At 38.3% G+C, this 18,985-nt stretch overlaps 1 protein-coding gene across 2 annotated transcripts in view; it reads left to right on the forward strand.

The window, feature by feature from the left end:
* dpp10 (dipeptidyl peptidase like 10) overlaps positions 1-18,985 on the forward strand; it is a 91,822-nt gene that overhangs the window by 42,086 nt on the left and 30,751 nt on the right. For both annotated transcript variants that reach the window (XM_058082843.2, XM_058082844.2), the window contains exons 2-3: positions 7,293-7,407; positions 9,774-9,869. In XM_058082843.2, coding sequence (XP_057938826.2) covers positions 7,293-7,407; positions 9,774-9,869 — 211 coding nt within the window. The remainder of the gene's footprint in view (positions 1-7,292; positions 7,408-9,773; positions 9,870-18,985) is intronic.

Consider the following 18,985-nt stretch of genomic DNA (forward strand, 5'->3'; position numbering starts at 1 on the left):
TATGCGTAAAAATGATGAATGGAAATCAATTTTACCAATTTAACCCAGCAATTCCGGTTGCGAGTGATTGACTTGCCTGATTTCCATGCAGGCAGTGCGGGGTCTATACATGAATGTGAACGATTGTCACTGTGACTGACTGTGGATCAGTACTGTGTGCACCCTCTTTCAGCACAAGGTTATCATTAGGAACCTGTGAGGTGCAATCACATTACAGTTATTCTATGAATGTGCATGGAATCGTGCTGTGCAGTGGACTACCTTTTCCAATTGTGGCTGAGGAGGGAAAGTGTGAGGTGGCAGGAGTTTTTTTTTTTTTTTTTTTTTTGATGTACACATCATGCTATGCAGAAGGATTTGGAGAGGGAGTTTCGAGTCGGCGTATAGCACCTTGACACAGGGGCAGAATCCAGGCTTCACACAGCAATATCGGTTATCAGCTGCTGATTGATTGTAGTAATTACAGTCATTTTTCAGATGTATTTTTGAAGATTTATTTATTTGTTTTAAGTTCTCCATAGCTAAGAGACCAACTTTGCTTGTCTTTATACAAATAGAATATACTTTTCTGGAGAACTTGAATAGTTCTCACTAACAGAGGTGTCCGTCATGTCTCGTTGGAATTCTTTCATTGATCTGTACCATCCTCGGCCTCCTTCACGCGATGAATAATTGATTCTATTGATTGGGGCGTGATGCCGTTTGTTCAAGGGAGAGACAGGTAGAATTACTCCTCTAGGTATTTTATCGTAAGAGGCTTCTCATCACGGACTGTCTTAAATACATAGCACTCCAAAGTGAAGAGAATTAAGCAGGAAAAAAAAAAGGAAATTCAAATAGTACTTGTACTTTGTTAGCTGTTTATTCCAGACACAGAGACATAAAATCAATAATGGTCTCCCAGGAATTGTGGTTGGCAATGAGATCATGATGGGTACAACAACCCATCACCTCATCTTGTCTTACGTGTTAATTTTAATATTATTTCATCTCTTCATTGTAATTATTACAGGTAATATACAGACAGTGGTTGATGATTCTGTACTGTGGAGTCTAAAAATATACAAAAATATTAAAAATATACAAAAATAAAAAACAATGGGGATCTTGACAAGACCAATGGAAAGACCTAACAACTGTAGATGCTTAAAGGGGACCCATTATGCCTGTTTCACTTTTCTGACCTATAATAATATAAATATTGTTTGAATGTTGTGTTATTATATTAAAAGATGACAAAGTTTCAAATAATAAGGTTTGCGCCTTTGGAAGTGACCCTGAAAGATGTTTGGGATGGCTCGGAACACTTCCTTTAAGAGAGTTTTTTGCAACACTGGTTTACCGTGACTTCACAGTGAGCCATCCAGGTGGTGACTTCCTTATATGGGCATGCCTGGGTACAAGCTGCTAGCTGTACTAAACGTAATCTACCATTTTTTATTTGGTGTGGAAATAAGCAGGACACAATCAATGAATGGCTGTTTTGTAAATGACTGTTCAAGATACCGACAAATAGAAAAGGTTGGAGTAAGCAGTATTACAGATAATTGATAATATACGTAATTGTGATATTACATTTCATCTTTTTGTACATTTGCCTCCTTGTAGACAACACAATCTTTGATGAAATTGTGATGGTGTACATAATTAGAAATGCACTTGCATGCAAAGACTTGAGAGAATTGAATTGAGAAATTTAACAAAAGAAATACATGAATTGCTACTAAGAGCTAAGACTAAGATCCCAGGCTGCCCTCCAGTTGGAATAGGTTTACTGAAACACGTATTGTCCCACTTGAGTGTATAATGACTGTGATTTGCTCGTTCTATCTCAGACTGTCATTGCTTCTGATAGGAAAAGCGTTCAAGTGTCTTTGTATGCCTTGACAAACCCTCGAAAAGAAACATGACAGACTCAGTATGTCAAAACTCTTAATGCTTCTTTCAGTACTCACAGTTCTCTATTCATTCCAGAAAGATTATTTAAATTACCTATTTTAAATGAGATACAAAGTACAAAAAAATACCTCATGGAAACAGATTTGTAATTTAGATTTGGTCTAATCTTTCATGACTCGTTTAACTTTGTCCAATTTGTCCATGGTGGAATGAAAGAATGGTACAGTGTGAGAATGCTGTTTGAAGATTAACCAAATCAGTCATTTTCATTGTTTTTCATGACAAAAACAGGGAAATTGTGTGACCAAAATAACAATTAAGTACTCATTTCTGCAGTATAAGCAGTGAATGATGTATGCTTTCATTCTATTAGTAACCCCAGAAACTAACGGTATGTTAATGGACTATCAAAACTTTTAGCTCCAGTAGAGCATTTACTTACATTCAGTGATCATTTCCTACCATCAAACCACTTTAAATAAACATTTCTAGTATTATTCTTCTTAATAGCTCCTGCTCTTACCAGAAGAAAACATTTGTGTCATCTCTAATACAAATTGTAATACTTGTATTTGTATTTTAATTGTTTCTCAAAAATAAACCATTTTGCATCAAGTACTGAACCCTGGGAAATACCACAAGCAATGTTGTAATATTGTTTTTAAAGATCCGTAGATACTGCAACAGAATACTTTGTTGTTTTATCTGTCCGAGAATTATTTCTGTTTTTGTATGAATTTACCCAATGACCTGTTCTCTAGAACGCTGGATCATTGTGGAAGCAAAATAGGCTAGTCTGTCATTTTTTTAATTGATGTCCACCTCCATTTTTCATTTATATATATATATATATATATATGACAAGCATATATATATATATATATAAATTTCATATATAGAATAATAATTTAAATATATATATGACAAACATATATGTATACATTTCAATTATTAGTATTCATTCAAAATTATTTAAATTATTTGTGCAATTTTTTAGTTGATGTCCACCTCCATTTTTCATATTCATATTTCATATTTCACTGCAATTTCACTGCTGTGTTATTGTGCAATGACAATAAAGAAAGTCTATCTTTTTATATATATATATATATATATAAATATATATATATATATATATATGCATAACTAGAACTCATGTCTTGTAGCCGATGTATGTAAAACACCTTTAATACGGTTTATGAGTTTATTGAGCAAAATGCTGAATTTTTTAATCAAAAGATGGTCTGTTAAGTATTTATGACTACAATATGAGTCACCAAAACGGAACCAACCACGCAGATAAACCCAAAAACCTGACTGACGACAAACAGGCACGGATGTCTGAAGCAACGCTTGCTAAACCTTATTGGTGGCAGCATCAGCACAATCACACACAAACACAGCACAGGTGCAAAAGTGGACTGAGGTGCATATTTATGTTTATCAAACAGTCTGATTGCAGCTGGAATAAAACACTTTCTTAACAGCCCGGGCTTGCAGTTTCGGTACAATCAGTCCGTGACTGAAGGTGCTACTATTAATCACCTCCAAGTGCATGGAGTAGATGAGGGGAGTGGGTCGTGATAGAGAGAGCATCCTTCCCTCTGTGACCTGTCGGGGTGTTGGTAATTCAGACGCCACTACACAGCCTGCTGTATTAATGAGTTTGTTTACCCTGCATGTGCCTGTAGTGCAAGTACCCTCTCTCCAGCAAAGTACTGTATAGTAAAAAACACAACATTGGCCTCTGCTGTGTGGTAGGCATTGCACAGTCAGGGTGGGCAGATTATAAATGAGATTAAGTTAACTTTGCACCTTGCTATCACAGCCTTCATCTGGTTTTCCCAGTCTAACTTGTTATTTAGCTGCACCTGCAGGTATCTGTGATTAGGAACCCTTCGACCTCGTTTCCTTAAATGTTGATGGGTGTTAGTTGGATCCTGATTGATCTCACTCCTGTCGATGAAGTACTTTTACTTTGAACCTTTAATTAGGCCAACAACTCCCGTATCATCTGAAAGTTCATGGTTCAAATCCGCACTATACATGAAATGGTGAACAGGAAGGGAGCCGACACAGGTCCTTGTGGCACCCCTGTGCTGGTTGTGTCAAAGATACAGTGCGACAGAAGAATAGACTGTGGTCTGTAATAGAGATAATCCAAACACCAAACATCCATCCATCCATTTACCTCCGCTTATCCGGGTCAGTCTTAGTAGGGAAGCCCAGACTTCCCGGTCCCCGGCCACCTCCTCCAGTTCCACCGGGAGGACACCAAGGTGTTCCCAGGCCAGCTGTGAGACATAGTCCCTCCAGCGTGTCCTTGGCCTGCCCCGGGGCCTTTACCCGGCTGGGCATGCCTGGAACACGTCACCAGGGAGGCGTCCAAACATTCATTCATTCATTCATTTTCTACCGCTTATCCTCACGAGGGTCGCGGGGGGTGCTGGAGCCTATCCCAGCTGTCTTTGGGCGAGAGGTTGGGTACACTCTTACAAATGCCTTCATAATGTAAGAGGCGAGCGCTCCAGGTATGTCGTCCTTATTAATTGGCACACAGTGCAACAGAACAGGTCGTCAATAGCCTGGGGCTGGGGCTTTATCAGGCCACTCTGCTTTCCCTGGATTCAGTTGGTCCAAGTCCCTCTTGACCGGAGCTTCTCGGAGGATTATTGCATTTCAGGATTTTATGCAATGTTGTATTTCTGAACAAATATGTTTTGTTTAGCAACCAATCACACTCACATTCACAGCCGTGGTTGCAATTTAGAGTTTCCAATGAACCTCTCACATGTTCATGAAACGTGGGAGGGAGCTGGGCTACTACACAGAGATGTTTACACAAAGATCAAGATTCCATTAGATGTACCGTGCCGACCGATCAAGGTGTATTAGCAGTTTGTATTGTACCTACAGGGTTTATGGGTAATTGAGGCTGGAGAGCCTGGAGAAATTAGCTTTTTATATAAGGGAGGTTTCATTAATCATTTCATTCTTCCTGTGTGGAATCTTCACTAACATGAAGAAGACTCAGCCACACAGTTGAAGGCAGAAACAAATGTTCCTGGAGGGTGGTTCCACAGCAGATATTATCACTCACATAGCACACTCCACGGCCAATCATATTGTACAAACAAGCCTATCTCCAGTCAGTTTGATCAATGGAGGTCTTGAATGCAAATGCGTAGCATTCCTTATCACCTTGAGATGTGGCGCCATTTCTGAGGGTCAACACACAACTCGGTGACTGAGTATGGGCACCAAAGAATATTTGTTTATTTTGCTTTAGGTATTTATGCATACGTTTTAAGCAGGGACTAACTCATTTCAGCAACCATTATATTTTATCTTCTTCTTCTTTCTTTTCAATTCTTTTCTCCTATTCCTTTCATAAGCCTATCCAGTCATTTGCTGATTTATCATCCCCACCAGCAGCTTCACCTTGAACCTTAAGGTTATGCAAATTACTACAAGCCTGAAACTGCATAAACCAACCCTTCCTGGCCATAAACACTTGACCTTCACTCCCTTTCCACTTTTCATTTTTCAAGATTTCTCCAATCTCTTAGTCTTCACATGAGGCTCACTGGGATGCAGCATTGATTGTGGTCTTCCAGCCAAAGCACAAACAACCTTTCCATCTCAATAATGAGACCACAACGCCGCTTAGTTATTACTGTTGCTGTCATTGGAAGAGTTGGAACAACATGCACACAAGGATGGTCGAGGCAATTGATACAATATTAGTCAAAGTTTCTCCTCTCTCTGCACTTTTTATGATGTTTACATCCATGGTGAAGGCTTTGCTTAGTGCACTTCCACGAGAACAGCCGATTATGCCGAGGAGATACAACGAGGTGCAAGAAATTAGTTATAAGCAATAAGCGATGTTATCCTTCCTTAGTATAGCTGTGCGTGAGGCGCATACTGTATTTTCCCACTCTATACTGTAACTAGTTATGAAGGAAGCTTTATGGGTTTTTAATTAATTTAAATTACATTAATTAATTTTAATAAATTTATGGGAGTCGGTCCATAACCACAAAACAGAACATGGAACGTTGTAAAACAACAAGCACCAACATTCAGTTCATGTTCTTTTGACATTCCCAAAATTATGGGTTTCCCAGAATTGCACATATTTCAATCCTTTTCCATTACAGAATTTTCCAATTCCAGCATCGAAACATTCAGGTTAACACATTTTCCACATTTTGAAGGTTGCCACTTTTGCTGTCATTTCAAATTCCATGCACCATTTCAGTTCAGTTTCAGCTCCTTAGCATTCACAGGCAATTTCAATACTAATTATGTTCTCTATTTTATTTTATTTTATTTTTTCCGACCTGTACTGTTCAGCAGTTAAACATGTATGCTTATTTTGCCATACCAGATATGCTGTACAAGCCTGTTTAAGTTGTATTGTGTTTTTTATTTTTTTTTGAAGCAACAAAACAGTACATGGGTTAAGAGGGGAATAAAAGCGATAGAGAATATAAACACTCACATGAACTGCGATAGTAGGTGGAGGGGGTATAATGCAGCAACGGGTGGTGAGAGCATCTATTTCATGGCCTGTTTGTTTGGTGCTGGATGTGTCAGATAAGCATCGAGTGCAGGAATAGTAGGGATCTAGTCGTGGAGTCTGATTGGAGAACCTGGCTGGCGGACCTGGGGATTGACATGGAGATAGAAGAGGGCGGACCAAATAGACAGTCATAGCAGCAGCTGTTGCAATAGCGTTTTCGCCTGCTTGTGCTTATAAGTGAGCAACTATAGAAATAATTGATAGCGAGAGAAATAATAACAAAAGTTGCAGTAGTATTGGTAATATTCATATAATGAAAAGAATGATGATGATGCAAAACAGACCAAGCATGCATGCTAGCGGTAAAATTCATCACATGGAGTTGTTGCTGGTACACCCTGAGGGTGCAACCATTACTCACATTGGGGTGGTAACAAGTTGAGACCCAAATTGTCTAGGTGGCTAGTGGGGTGGCCAGAGTGTGAACAGGGGTGGCCACGGCCACCATTGGCCATCCCGTAGCTCCGCCGCTGCTTTTGGACCACGGAAAGTTGTGTGCTGCAGTGAAATGCTTCCAAGGGGAAATGGCGGTTTGGCTGAATTAATGTTCTGCAGCACAGAGCTGTGTTTGTAAAAAAGGTCGCTCAGACATGGGGGTGGCCACTGGGTGTCACCGGCCACCCCTGGCCAACCGGTAGCTGCTGACGGGGCAGGAATGGGGTGAAGAGAAAGACAGTAGACCTCTCTGTTTTTACTGTTTGTGCTGACAATCTATTAGAAAAAAATGTATTATGGTATGTGAACTTGGTATTTTCCTTGTGAAATGGTCTTGCTGTCCCTGTTTGATCTCCATTTCTCTCTACAGGACCTTGGTGGGGTTAGTCCACCTCAAAGAAACTGGAAGGGCATCGCCATCGCCCTGCTGGTCATCCTAGTCGTCTGCTCTCTCATCACAATGTCTGTCATCCTCCTTACACCAGGTAATGCTCATGATCAAACTTACCTCATTTTTTTACATATCAGTTGAAGTATTTTGTTGTTTCTGTACACACACAGTAACTTCTAAGAAGTCATCGTATACAATACAAGTTTCTGTAGCATTATATTATTGCCGACATGCTGACAAACAGATCAGCCATCACGATCCACCTCACTAACAGCACAAAAAGTCATTGCTTATCATCCAGAAATTATGATACTTATTTCAATATTTGGCACTTATTTTGGTTCAATTTCATCAATTAAAATCACCTGCTGAAGAAACTGGTTAGGGAGAAAACCTGCAGTGTTTAAAATTTAAACTATTAAGCATAAAATAATGACCATTAAAGATTATGTGATTTCATTTCACACCTGCTTTTTTGTCTTGATGTCAGAGCCCCTTTGACAATTACGATAATTTGATAATTAGATACATTTTCCTCTTATTTATTTATTGAATGCATTTGAAATAAAAACATTGCTATTATCCCCTGGCTATTCAACAACCGGTCTATTCCATGTTTGGTTAGACCGTACAAATATGGTGTGCGGCGTGTCAAGGATCGCCAACATGGCTGACATTCAAAATCACTTGGCCTTCCTTCTCTGCTCACAGTCAGCAGCTGTCCTATTTAAAAAGTCACATTCCATGCCTCGTTAACATTTTATGTTCAAAAGCCAAACATTTCCGGGGTCATGTTGGAGCATTGAGCATAGCATAAACATAGAAATGTATTGTTCTGTAGGTGTGTGGAAACAGTCTGTTTTTTAATGATGCTATGTAAATGATCTGCAGCCTGAGTACGAAGTGTTTGACCGCTGCAAGAAAGGGGATGTCTGCGACTACTTTGTTTTGGCTCATAATGTAAAAGCATTAAATCAGCAATTACTGTGTAATTGAAAAGTTCAATGTCTGTTGGCTGTGTTGTCCTGGATCCTGGAACTGATACCCCTTTTTGCTCCTGATGAACTGGCACATTGCATGATATCATCTGCCATCAGTGTGTGAATGGGAGGGTTTATAGCGATGCAAAACTATGAAATGTTTTTGACAATGGTGCATTAAAAAAGGTTTGTATTGCATTTAACCACAACTCAATTGTTTTAGTGGAGGGGGTGTTTTTTTTTGACATTCCCAAAATTCTGGGTTTCCCAGAATTGCACATATTTCAGTCTATTTTTCAACATTTTGAAGGTTGCCACTTTTGCTGTCATTTCAAATTCCATGCACCGTTTCAGTTCAGTTTCAGTTCCTTAGCATTCACAGACAATTTCAATACTAATTGTCTTCTCTATTTTATTATTTTTTATTATTATTTTTTTAATTATTTTTTTTCTGACTTGTATTGTACTGATATCATCTGCCATCAGTGTGTGAATGGGAGGGTTTATAGCGATGCAAAAATATGAAATGTTTTTGACAATGGTGCATTAAAAAAGGTTTGTATTGCATTTAACCACAACTCAATTGTTTTAATGGAGGGGGTGTTTTTTGACATTCCCAAAATTCTGGGTTTCCCAGAATTGCACATATTTCAGTCCTTTTCCATTGCAGAATTTTCCAATTCCAGCATCGAAACATTCAGGCTAACACATTTTCCACATTTTGAAGGTTGTCACTTTTGCCGTCATTTCAGTTCAGTTTCAGTTCCTTAGCATTCACAGACAATTTAAATACTAATTGTCTTCTATTATTATTATTTTTTTATTATTTTTTTTCCGACTTGTACTGTACTGATATCATGTGCCATCAGTGTGTGAATGGGAAGGTTTATAGCGATGCAAAAATCTTCAATGTTTTTGACAATGGTGCATTAAAAAAGGTTTGTATTGCATTTAACCACAACTCAATTGTTTTAGTGGAGGGGGTGTTTTCACCCTGGGTCTTTTTTTTGTCAAAGTAGCTTTTGTAGTGATGGATGTTGGATACCAATGTGCTATTATAAATATCATTCATTGTTGAAGTATTTATCAGCAACACTTGGCAGGGCAATTTCGGTTTTCTCCTGAAAGTTCAAGTTAGGCGCCATTGTGCTCCGAGTGGAAAGACTTGGTCTGGAACCCTGGTTTTACATATTTCAACCTGAATTCCAAGCGTTCCCAAACACAAAACTTTAACGATGGAAGAGGGTTTTAAAGCTTGATAAACACTTTCTGACCTTGACTTTTAGTGGTCTGTGCAGGAAATCGGCACCCCTCTGATCTGAACCCAAAGTATTCCGTTATGAATACATGTACTATACCATTACACCTATAGTACCTATAGCACCTATAGTAGTGACCATTAGTCACAATACATTTTTCCTTATACTCTCTGATAGGGATAATAGTCATTCTGTTTTGTTTTTTTTTTTGTTATTTTCAGCTGACAACCAAGCTGGAAGTGACACAAAACTAACTGTGGAGGATCTGTTTAACCCCGAGTTCAAGGTCCATGACCCAGAGGCTAAGTGGATCAATGGTGAGTCATACAGCTGGCATGCAAAGTATTTCTTGTTAGTCTTTCATCACATCCTCTGTATTTGTTTTTCGTATTGGACTGGATTATTTCATTTCATTAGCATTTTTGTGGTACTTTTCTTTCTTCGGATGATACCACCGTGCTTTTAATGAAATTTAAAATGTCTTGCCCCGCCTCTAAATCTCTGCTCTGTCCACACATCCTAATTGATGCTCACTCGCTCCAAATAGCACCTTTAGGATTCATTTTCCTGTCCCTTATTTAGGTTGATTAAGTTCTGATTTACCAGAACGGGATCATGGTGTATGTTGAGCTTGGATGCTTTTGGCGAGAGATGAGCCACATTAAGTCAATCTGATTAGGGCTTGCTTAGCGCGAGGAAAAGGGTAATGATTTATCAGTCGGAGAGTATGGACAGGATAGTGGGGTTCCTGTGCTGCTCTCTTTTCCATGCAGATGAGCGTGTTTGCTTTAACTTTCCCCTCCATTGCCCATCAACTGCGTGACTCAAACTCAATGCCTGAGGGCAGGAGAAAGAGGCAAGACCTTTCTCTCCATCAATATTTCATTCCCCTGTGACATTTTTCCACTATCTTTTCAACGCTATCTTATTCCCTGAGCTGACCTTAGGCTAGAAAGAGAGAAGCAATGTTGTGCGATATGTCAGCTTTGCGAGTTGGTTTGTGGATGGATGTGGCAAAATGAACTCCAGACAAACGAGGAAAGATAACAGACAGATGGGTGTGGAGGAAGATTGATCACAAGGACTCTGAGCAACAATGAGATTTTTTGAGAGGCTTTGGGGGATTTAGATTGAAGTGATCCACATATCAGTATTATATAAATAAATATATTACATAGAAAATGCATAAATGATGTATTGGAAATGACGGGCAGTCAATGCCAGCAAACTTCTCTGCTGGCTTAAACACTATCAGAAGCACTGACCGACAGCTACAATTTCACTTCTAATATTTATTCCATGCAAATGTATTAATTTATTCCCAACAGTCTATTATCTTCATTACTGAGTGTGCCTATTGGCTTCTAGTAGCAGAGGTAGGAGTGCTATTAATTTTCTACCGCTTATCCTCACAAAGGTGGCAGGGGTGCTGGAGCCTATCCCAGCTGTCTTCGGGCGAGAGTACACCCTGGATTGGTGGCCAGCCAATCACAGGGCACATTTAGACAAACAACCATTCACACTCACATTCATACCTATGGAGAATTTGGAGTCGCTAATTAACCTAGCATGTTTTTGGAATGCACAGGGAGAACATGCAAACTCCACACAGAGATGGCCGAGTGTGGGATTGAACTCTCGTCTCCTAGCTGTGAGGTCTGTGTGCTAACCACTCCACCCCATGGATGAGTAGCAGGTGGTTGAAGGTGCAGCTACGGTTATAGCATATTATTCCAAAAACATACATGGCGACATAATTAGCGACTCCAAATTGTCCATAGGTATGAATATGAGTGTGAATGGTTGTTTGTCTATATGTGCCCTGTGATTGGTTGGCAACCAGTCCAGGGTGTACCCCGCCTGGGATAGGCTCCAACATCCCCTGGTGAGAATAAGCGGTATAGAAAATTGATAGATGGATGAATATTTCCAAATACCAAATATGTTTTTTATTCAACATTAAGTTCTGATTTCCTCTCTTGATTCAATGCCATCCGCTGAAAACATGAAAGGCAACTATGCGAACTACTATACTACTAATACTACTACCAACTATAGTTACAATAATTGTGTACATGATCCCTTTTAACATTTGTCAAACATTTGCACCCATTCAGTCATTAATTGCTCCTTAGGTGGTGTTTAGTCATCAGCTCATTTTCGTTCTTTTTCTGAATTAACGATGATTGACCTAGATAATCCCATTTACTTCTCTGCTCAGTGTGCTAGCTGGAGTAAAAAAAAAAAATAAAAAAATCATCAGATAAAAATGAACTGTAAATGAGTTTACAACATTATGATTAGCGGATGGAAATCTGGTTGTTGCAAATGCATTCTTGTGAGACTGTTCTGTTCCCACGAAGTAGCATCATCATTCTTCTGGGTTAATTGGGAATTGCAAGCTCTGGTGACTTGGATTAATTACCTGACTCCTGCCATATAAGCTACTGCGAAAGCATCAGTGCAGGGAATGTGTCTGTGTGTGTGTGTGTGTGTGTGTGTGTGTGTATTTGTCACATGCATTGTGTCCTCTGGGTTTACAGCGCTGGTTTAGGGGGCATCAACGCAAAAAGCAACAGCAGCAAATCCAACTCTCATGTGATCGCTCCTCTGCAGTTATGTCTTTGCATAGTGCCGTCTTGCATCTCTTGCTGTGTAATTACTTTTTGTTAATCTGAGCTATTCAGTCATTCATCCACAAATTAACAACAAATATTGTTTTTCAGTAAAAAAAAGCATGTCTCCAAATTTGGCTAGTGTTTATCTTTTTCATCCAAAACACAAAGGAAGTATTTTTTCGTTGTTTGTGGGATTAAAAAAAAAACAAATATCACAGCATTTGAAGTTACCAAGTCATTCATACAAAGCCATTTAATGTAAAATTACCAGTGACGGTTCATGGCTGGTGAGGCACTGACTCCTTTGGAGTTTCTACAGATTAATTCATTGCTACCAAAGATATATATATATATACGTATATATATATATATATATATATATATATATAACCAGGGTTCAATTCCACCCTCGGCCATCTCTGAGTGGAGTTTGCATGTTCTCCCAGTGCATGCGTGGGTTTTCTCCGGGTACTCCGGATTCCTCCCACATAGGTTAATTGGCGAATCCAAATTGTCCATAGGTATGAATGTGAGTGTGAATGGTTGTTTGTCTATATGTGCCCTGTGATTGGCTGATAACCAGTCCAGGGTGTATGCAGTTGGAATTGCATGGGTGACTACATCTTCCTTCATCACAAACACAGGCATTCCAATTTGTTGAATATTTAGTAACAATGTGTGCAGCGGCTGACATCCCTTTAGAAAAGTTTGCCAGTTTGTTGCCGATATATAAATGTGCTTTACAATTTCACCCTAGGTTCCCAAAGTGGTCAGTACATGGATTTTCGTCATGGGTGTGTGAATAAAAGAATCAAAAGTAAAATCAGCGTGACTACTTTAGCGCCTGAGTCTGATATTGACTTTACGTAATGCGCTCATAACGCTAATAACGCCTCATGTGAACAAGAGACAGTGCATGCAGCTGTAAATTGTTCTTTGTGCGTTATATAAACAAATAAGTCTGATGATGATGTTGTGCATTAAGAGTGTTTAATCTTGAAGATTAAATTTATATTGTATGCTCAATGAGAGCCGGTCTTCTTACGTTCCGCTGTGACTAATTAGTACGCTTTGACCTGTAGGAGCCTGTAGTATAATTAGTTTGCTCACTGGATGAGCTGCACACACATTTTTGCATGTTCATTATTTATATGCTGCACTAATAGTTTGTCTTTTTTGACCATTTTTGTGTGTTGAGTGGCGCTGCAAAGACGCACGTGTTTATTCTATTCTTCCTTTCATGTCATCCTTGATCACAAATATTAATGCTTTGCTTAAAGGCAGTTAAGAAAGGCATGCTCTTCTGTGAAGCTTTCATTTTTCCCCCAAAAAATCTATTCTAAGTGTGTAATAATTAAGTGTACAGTATCAAACAAATGTTTTATTGTGTGCTTATTGTGGTGTATGTTTTTTTTAAGTGTTAAGGGTAGGGAGTACGTGACTTTAGCTCAAATATACTTATTTAAGGCCAGTTGAAAAAATGCAAGAAGTAGCATTTTGCACTGTTGGATTTGAAGGAGGTTCTAAGTACAGCTTCAAGCGAGACAAAAAATGTTTTGGAGTAAGTAAGCTATTGCAAGCCACCATTAAAGTAAAATAGGCCTTAAAACAGCTTTAAAACAGTCTTTAAAAGCCAAAATCTTGGCAAAAATGTACATTCAATATCATTGTAGATGCCATTCGAGATGGCAAAGGCAATAAAGCTTTCTCTTTTTGAATCAGATTTTTGAGCTGCATAATTAAGGCCTCTCGCTGCATGCCATTGCTGCTGAGGTTGGACGCCAAAAAGGCCTGGTAGGACTCCTTCTTTAGCTAACGCTTAATATTAGGAGGAAAAAAATAATAAAAGAATTTTTTGTAGCATAGAGTTTAAATATAAAAGAAAATATGTTGAAATAAAGTCATAATATTAACAGAAACAAACAAAATAAAAATAAAGTTTATGGTTATATATAAATTTGGTTGGGGAAAAATATTAATGTCAAGGAAATAAAGTCAAAATATTGTGAGATTAAAGTCCTACTATTACAAATCAATATTATATAAGAATAAAGTAATACTATTTGGAAATGAACAAAAAAAACAGCAAAAATTGAGTAAAGGAAGACCGAACTTTATAGTAATAATAACTTTTACCGACATCACAAAGCTAAGATGCATTATTTTCTTGAAATATATCTCCAATATAACTCCATTTCATATCAACATGTGTTGCTTTATGGATTCATAGAACAAATAATCTAAAGCAGTCGAACTGTAACATGTCACAACCCATTAAAGCATTACAATTGTTAAATAGCTTTAAAACGAGCTTTAATGGCACAAAACATTTGGAAATGACTTACGCCACATGACTGTCACATGACACATGACACCCACAAAACTTCACCGTCTTATCACAGGAGCGCAATCATGATTTTATTCATGAAACGGCCAGCTAGTTTATTAAATCTTGATAAGTCCAATGACTGCCTTTGGATGTTAAACAGGGTCTACTTAGAGTCTGGCAGTCATGTTTTTAAATCGGCTGTGCATGCAAGTGTAAACGTTGCAAGAGCAGCACAGCTGCGTGCTTGCCTGCTTTCTGCACAAGTCCTTATTAGGCAGAGCTAAGCTCTTTGATTTAGGTAGTAGGCTAGTCCAGAATGTGACTCATTTAGCATAGTGGAAATGCAGATGCTTATGTTTAGATATAGTCCTACATACATGTACATACATACATACATAAATAATGTTGTTGATAATGATGTGAATATTTGGGTGAAAGATCAGGCACGATATGTTAATGATAATGGTTTTATTTCATTTGAACATGCATCAGATTACAATTGAATGCATCACATAATCAGTTCACAGTTCCACATGTCCAAAAGGAGTAGGAAGAAGCAAAGCTTATTAAATCCTACGCCTCCATCTGGTACTTTTACAATCAGTAACTGTTACATTTGTTCACTTCCTGCTTTCCTAATATATATATACTTATCCTGTTGCTGTTAGCTAAATCAAAAAGAAAATTCATGTTGATACTTGTTTTGTATATTTCTTAGCCACCTTCTGGATGTTAAGTTGCTGGGTGATGATTTTAGCTTTCTATCCAATACAACACCAAGAGTCAGTAACTGTTACATTTGTTCACTTCCTGCTTTCCTAATATAATTTAAGTTATTTTTATTTTTATTTTTATTTTTATTTTTATTTTTAACCGAAGTACAAGGTGATATGACCATATCACATGATAGGAATGGGTTGTGTACTTACATTATTTACATTTGTCACGGTACAGATAACATTTTATGTTTTTGCCCTTGAGTTTTAGTAGTATTAAAAATAAGAATACACAATACAATAATAATATTTGAACAATTCCTCGAAAAAGTAGCTGTTTATGTCAGCGCTACATATAAGCGGGTGTTCAATGTCAAGGGTACACCTTCCAGTGAAGAACCGATTAATTCACAAACCTCTGTTCCCTCTTTTAGTGTGAATTAATTCAATATAGGATGCTACTATATAAATCTTTTTCCATTTTACTTGGTGTTCTTGGTACTGTATCTTCCCAGATGCAGAGCCATGCAGCTTCAGAGGTTGGCAGCTGATGATGAATTAAACATGGCAGGTTTAAATATAGACTTCTAGGGACTAAAACAGATGTATAATATCTCATCATCCACCCTTCCCTTCCTGTGATATAATCTGACTAATTATCCGTCTTATGTGATTGGTTAAATTTCCTGCATACATTTACTTAATCTGTTAAGCCTTGGGCCATGTTTCTGGAAAGTGACGTGCACAATAAGGCACTGTCCACACGTAGGCGAGTATCTCATTAAATAAAGTTATTTTTCCACGATTTGGCCTATCATCCACACGAGCCTGCAGATATTTGGATATTTGGTACTAAAAACTATTTTTTTTTTCAAGAGAGATATAAAGCTATCCCAAAAAAAGTAAGTAAAACACTAAAAACTGCCCTGGATTGAAAAAGGTTACTTTTATTTGCCCCGGGTATGTTGTTACTCAGCGGCATGGCGGTCGAGTGGTTAGCGCGCAGACTTCACAGCTAGGAGACCAGGGTTCAGTCCCACCCTTGGCCATCTCTGTGTGGAGTTTGCATGTTCTCCCCGTGCATGCGTGGGTTTTCTCCGGGTACTCCGGTTTCCTCCCACATTCCAAAAACATGCTAGGTTAATTGCCGACTCCAAATTGTCCATAGGTATGAATGTGAGTGTGAATGGTTGTTTGTCTATATGTGCCCTGTGATTGGCTGGCCACCAGTCCAGGGTGTAAAGACAGCTGGGATAGGCTCCAGCACCCTCCACGACCCTCGTGAGGAAAAGCGGTAGAAAATGAATGAATGAATGTTGTTACTCAAGATATTCATATTTCAAAATATGTCTTTTTTTCCACAGATCCTGTATTTGATTCTTATATTCATGGTTGAATTGGCGGCACTTCTATTGCAATGATATTACACCATTTACACTGACAGAGCCATCTCCATCCTGCCTATTCATGTACACACCCTGCATGCAAAATATGATGAGGTTTATTGTTCCAAAGTGTATTGTGTTGATCTGAAGTAACTCTTATCAGTGATCATGCGTTCTGTTCCCATTGAACTGGATGGCAACTCCCTGATGAAAGTCAAATGTGTGTTGCTTGTTTATACAAAGCTTATCAGTGCTGACAGAATACTGTCCCGGAGTATGAATTCCATTTGCGTTGCAGTGATCCGTAACAGTAATGTGTAGCAGTCACAATTTTAAATGAGCTGCTTTGTTGTTCCGCCTTCCCATTTACACAGACATTTTTACAGGATCGATACATTTTATTGCCACTGGTTAAAATTGTAAGAAAAAAAAAGAGGTGGTACAACACAGTTAAGTCATTTAAACATTAAATATCTATATACTGTATTCCGTGTACATGCAGTTAATTTGGTAATTCACTATAATTAACTTAAACTCAACAGCTTAGAATGATCTTTTTCAGCAGTTGTGAACTGTATCTTGAATTTCTGGTATGACAAAAAGTAATATCTCTCTCCTGCTCATTTCAGGGGCTTTTAAAATGATTGTGTATTCCAGTTGGGCACTATAGCTGGTTCTTAATGAAAGAAAATGGAACAAACTTATTGAAGCTTCTTTTCTACTAAGTTTTTGGATGCTGCTTTCACCGCGGGGAGACACGGTATTATCCAACAGCCTTATACTACAAAGTCAACAAATTGGTTTTTCAGCCTTACCTGAAAGGTAATCCTGAGAGATCTTATTCGGACTGTAAACTGGTTGCTACAATTTCCTGCAGAACATGTATACAGTGAGTCTTCATCCGATACGGCGATGATGTTGACACATGATTCAGTGCTCAATGTGGCTTCTACCTCACCCGAAAAACTTGCACATATACGTACAACAAGTCCACCTAGCTGACTCCCTGAACCCGAATGCCGATGTGAGATTAAACCATACCAAAGTTTCATACAATGAGGTTTGCACATTTGGACGTGAGCCCTGAAAGAACTTTGGGATGGCTCAAAATGCTCGGTTTCAAAAGGTGTGGCAAAACTGCTCCTTTGTGATGTCACAGAGGGGAGGACTTCCTTATATGGTTTATAGTTAGTAAGCACTTTAGGAGTGGGTGTGAGTGGAATAATTTAATTTAATTTGGCAGGAAGTACAAATCAAAGGAAATACAGCTGGAATAGGTGCAGATTCTGCTAAATCTATAAGGTTTTCTGTGCAGGTTATTGTGTGTAGCTGCTCTATAGGACACCACAACTCAATAAAAAGGGTTGAAAATGAGCATAATAGGTCCCCTTTAAATTACAAGCAATCACGAGCAATAAGAGAGCTTGTCAACCCATCAGAACTCACAAGTTAATTATTCAATATAACAGTCTGACTCCTGGTGTTGTATTGGATAGAAAGCTAAAATCATCACCCAGCAACTTAACATCCAGAAGGTGGCTAAGAAATATACAAGACAAGTATAAACATGAATTTTCTTTTTGATTTAGCTAACAGCAGCAGGATAAGTATATATATTAGGAAAGCAGGAAGTGAACAAATGTAACAGTTACTGGTTGTAAAAGTACCAGATGGAGGGGTAGGATTTAATAAACTTTGATTCTTACTGCCCCTTTTGGACATGTGGAACTGTGAACTAATTATGGGATGCACTCAATTGTAATCTGATGCATGTTCAAATGAAATAAAATCATTACCATAAGTGAACGAGTTAACAGACATGAATACAGTAAAAAAAAAAACTTTGAACGACTCATTCACTACTAGTTTCTGCAGTTGCTGGTGGAGACTTGTCCAAGTATACATGCAAAATATGTCACTAAATAAATAATTTTACCTCCGTTAAGGATGAGTCAAGCTTCTAAATATGTTATTCCAGTGAGCCAAGATACATAGAGGTATGACACATAGCCCTGATACATCCAGATATAACGTAGATGATTGGTTGCAAGGTACTGCAATATACCACCTGCTGTTGTGCAGTTGATGAATCATGCAAAAGGCACACTGCAGTGGTGTATATAACTTTTCCACAAGTACAGAATAAGCAAGATGGATTTTTTTTTCAGTTTTAGCCCAAAAGTCACAGTTTATATTCTTGAAATGTTCTCATCAGAAATAAGCACAGCAATGATGTTATGGCACGTCTCAAAACACCCCTAAGAGGACATATTTAAAAGGCAGATTTATTTCATTATTTTTTTTTTTTGCATTCTCATTTAGCTTGGTGGTGATGCAAATGAATGAATGGAATGTAAAAATGTTTCTGCTTCCATTCACTGGAAT

Source organism: Doryrhamphus excisus, linkage group LG12 (genome assembly GCF_037039965.1).
Source record: "Doryrhamphus excisus strain RoL-2023G ecotype Guam linkage group LG12, RoL_Dexc_Guam_v1.1, whole genome shotgun sequence".
Classification (NCBI taxonomy): Eukaryota; Metazoa; Chordata; class Actinopteri; order Syngnathiformes; family Syngnathidae; genus Doryrhamphus; species Doryrhamphus excisus.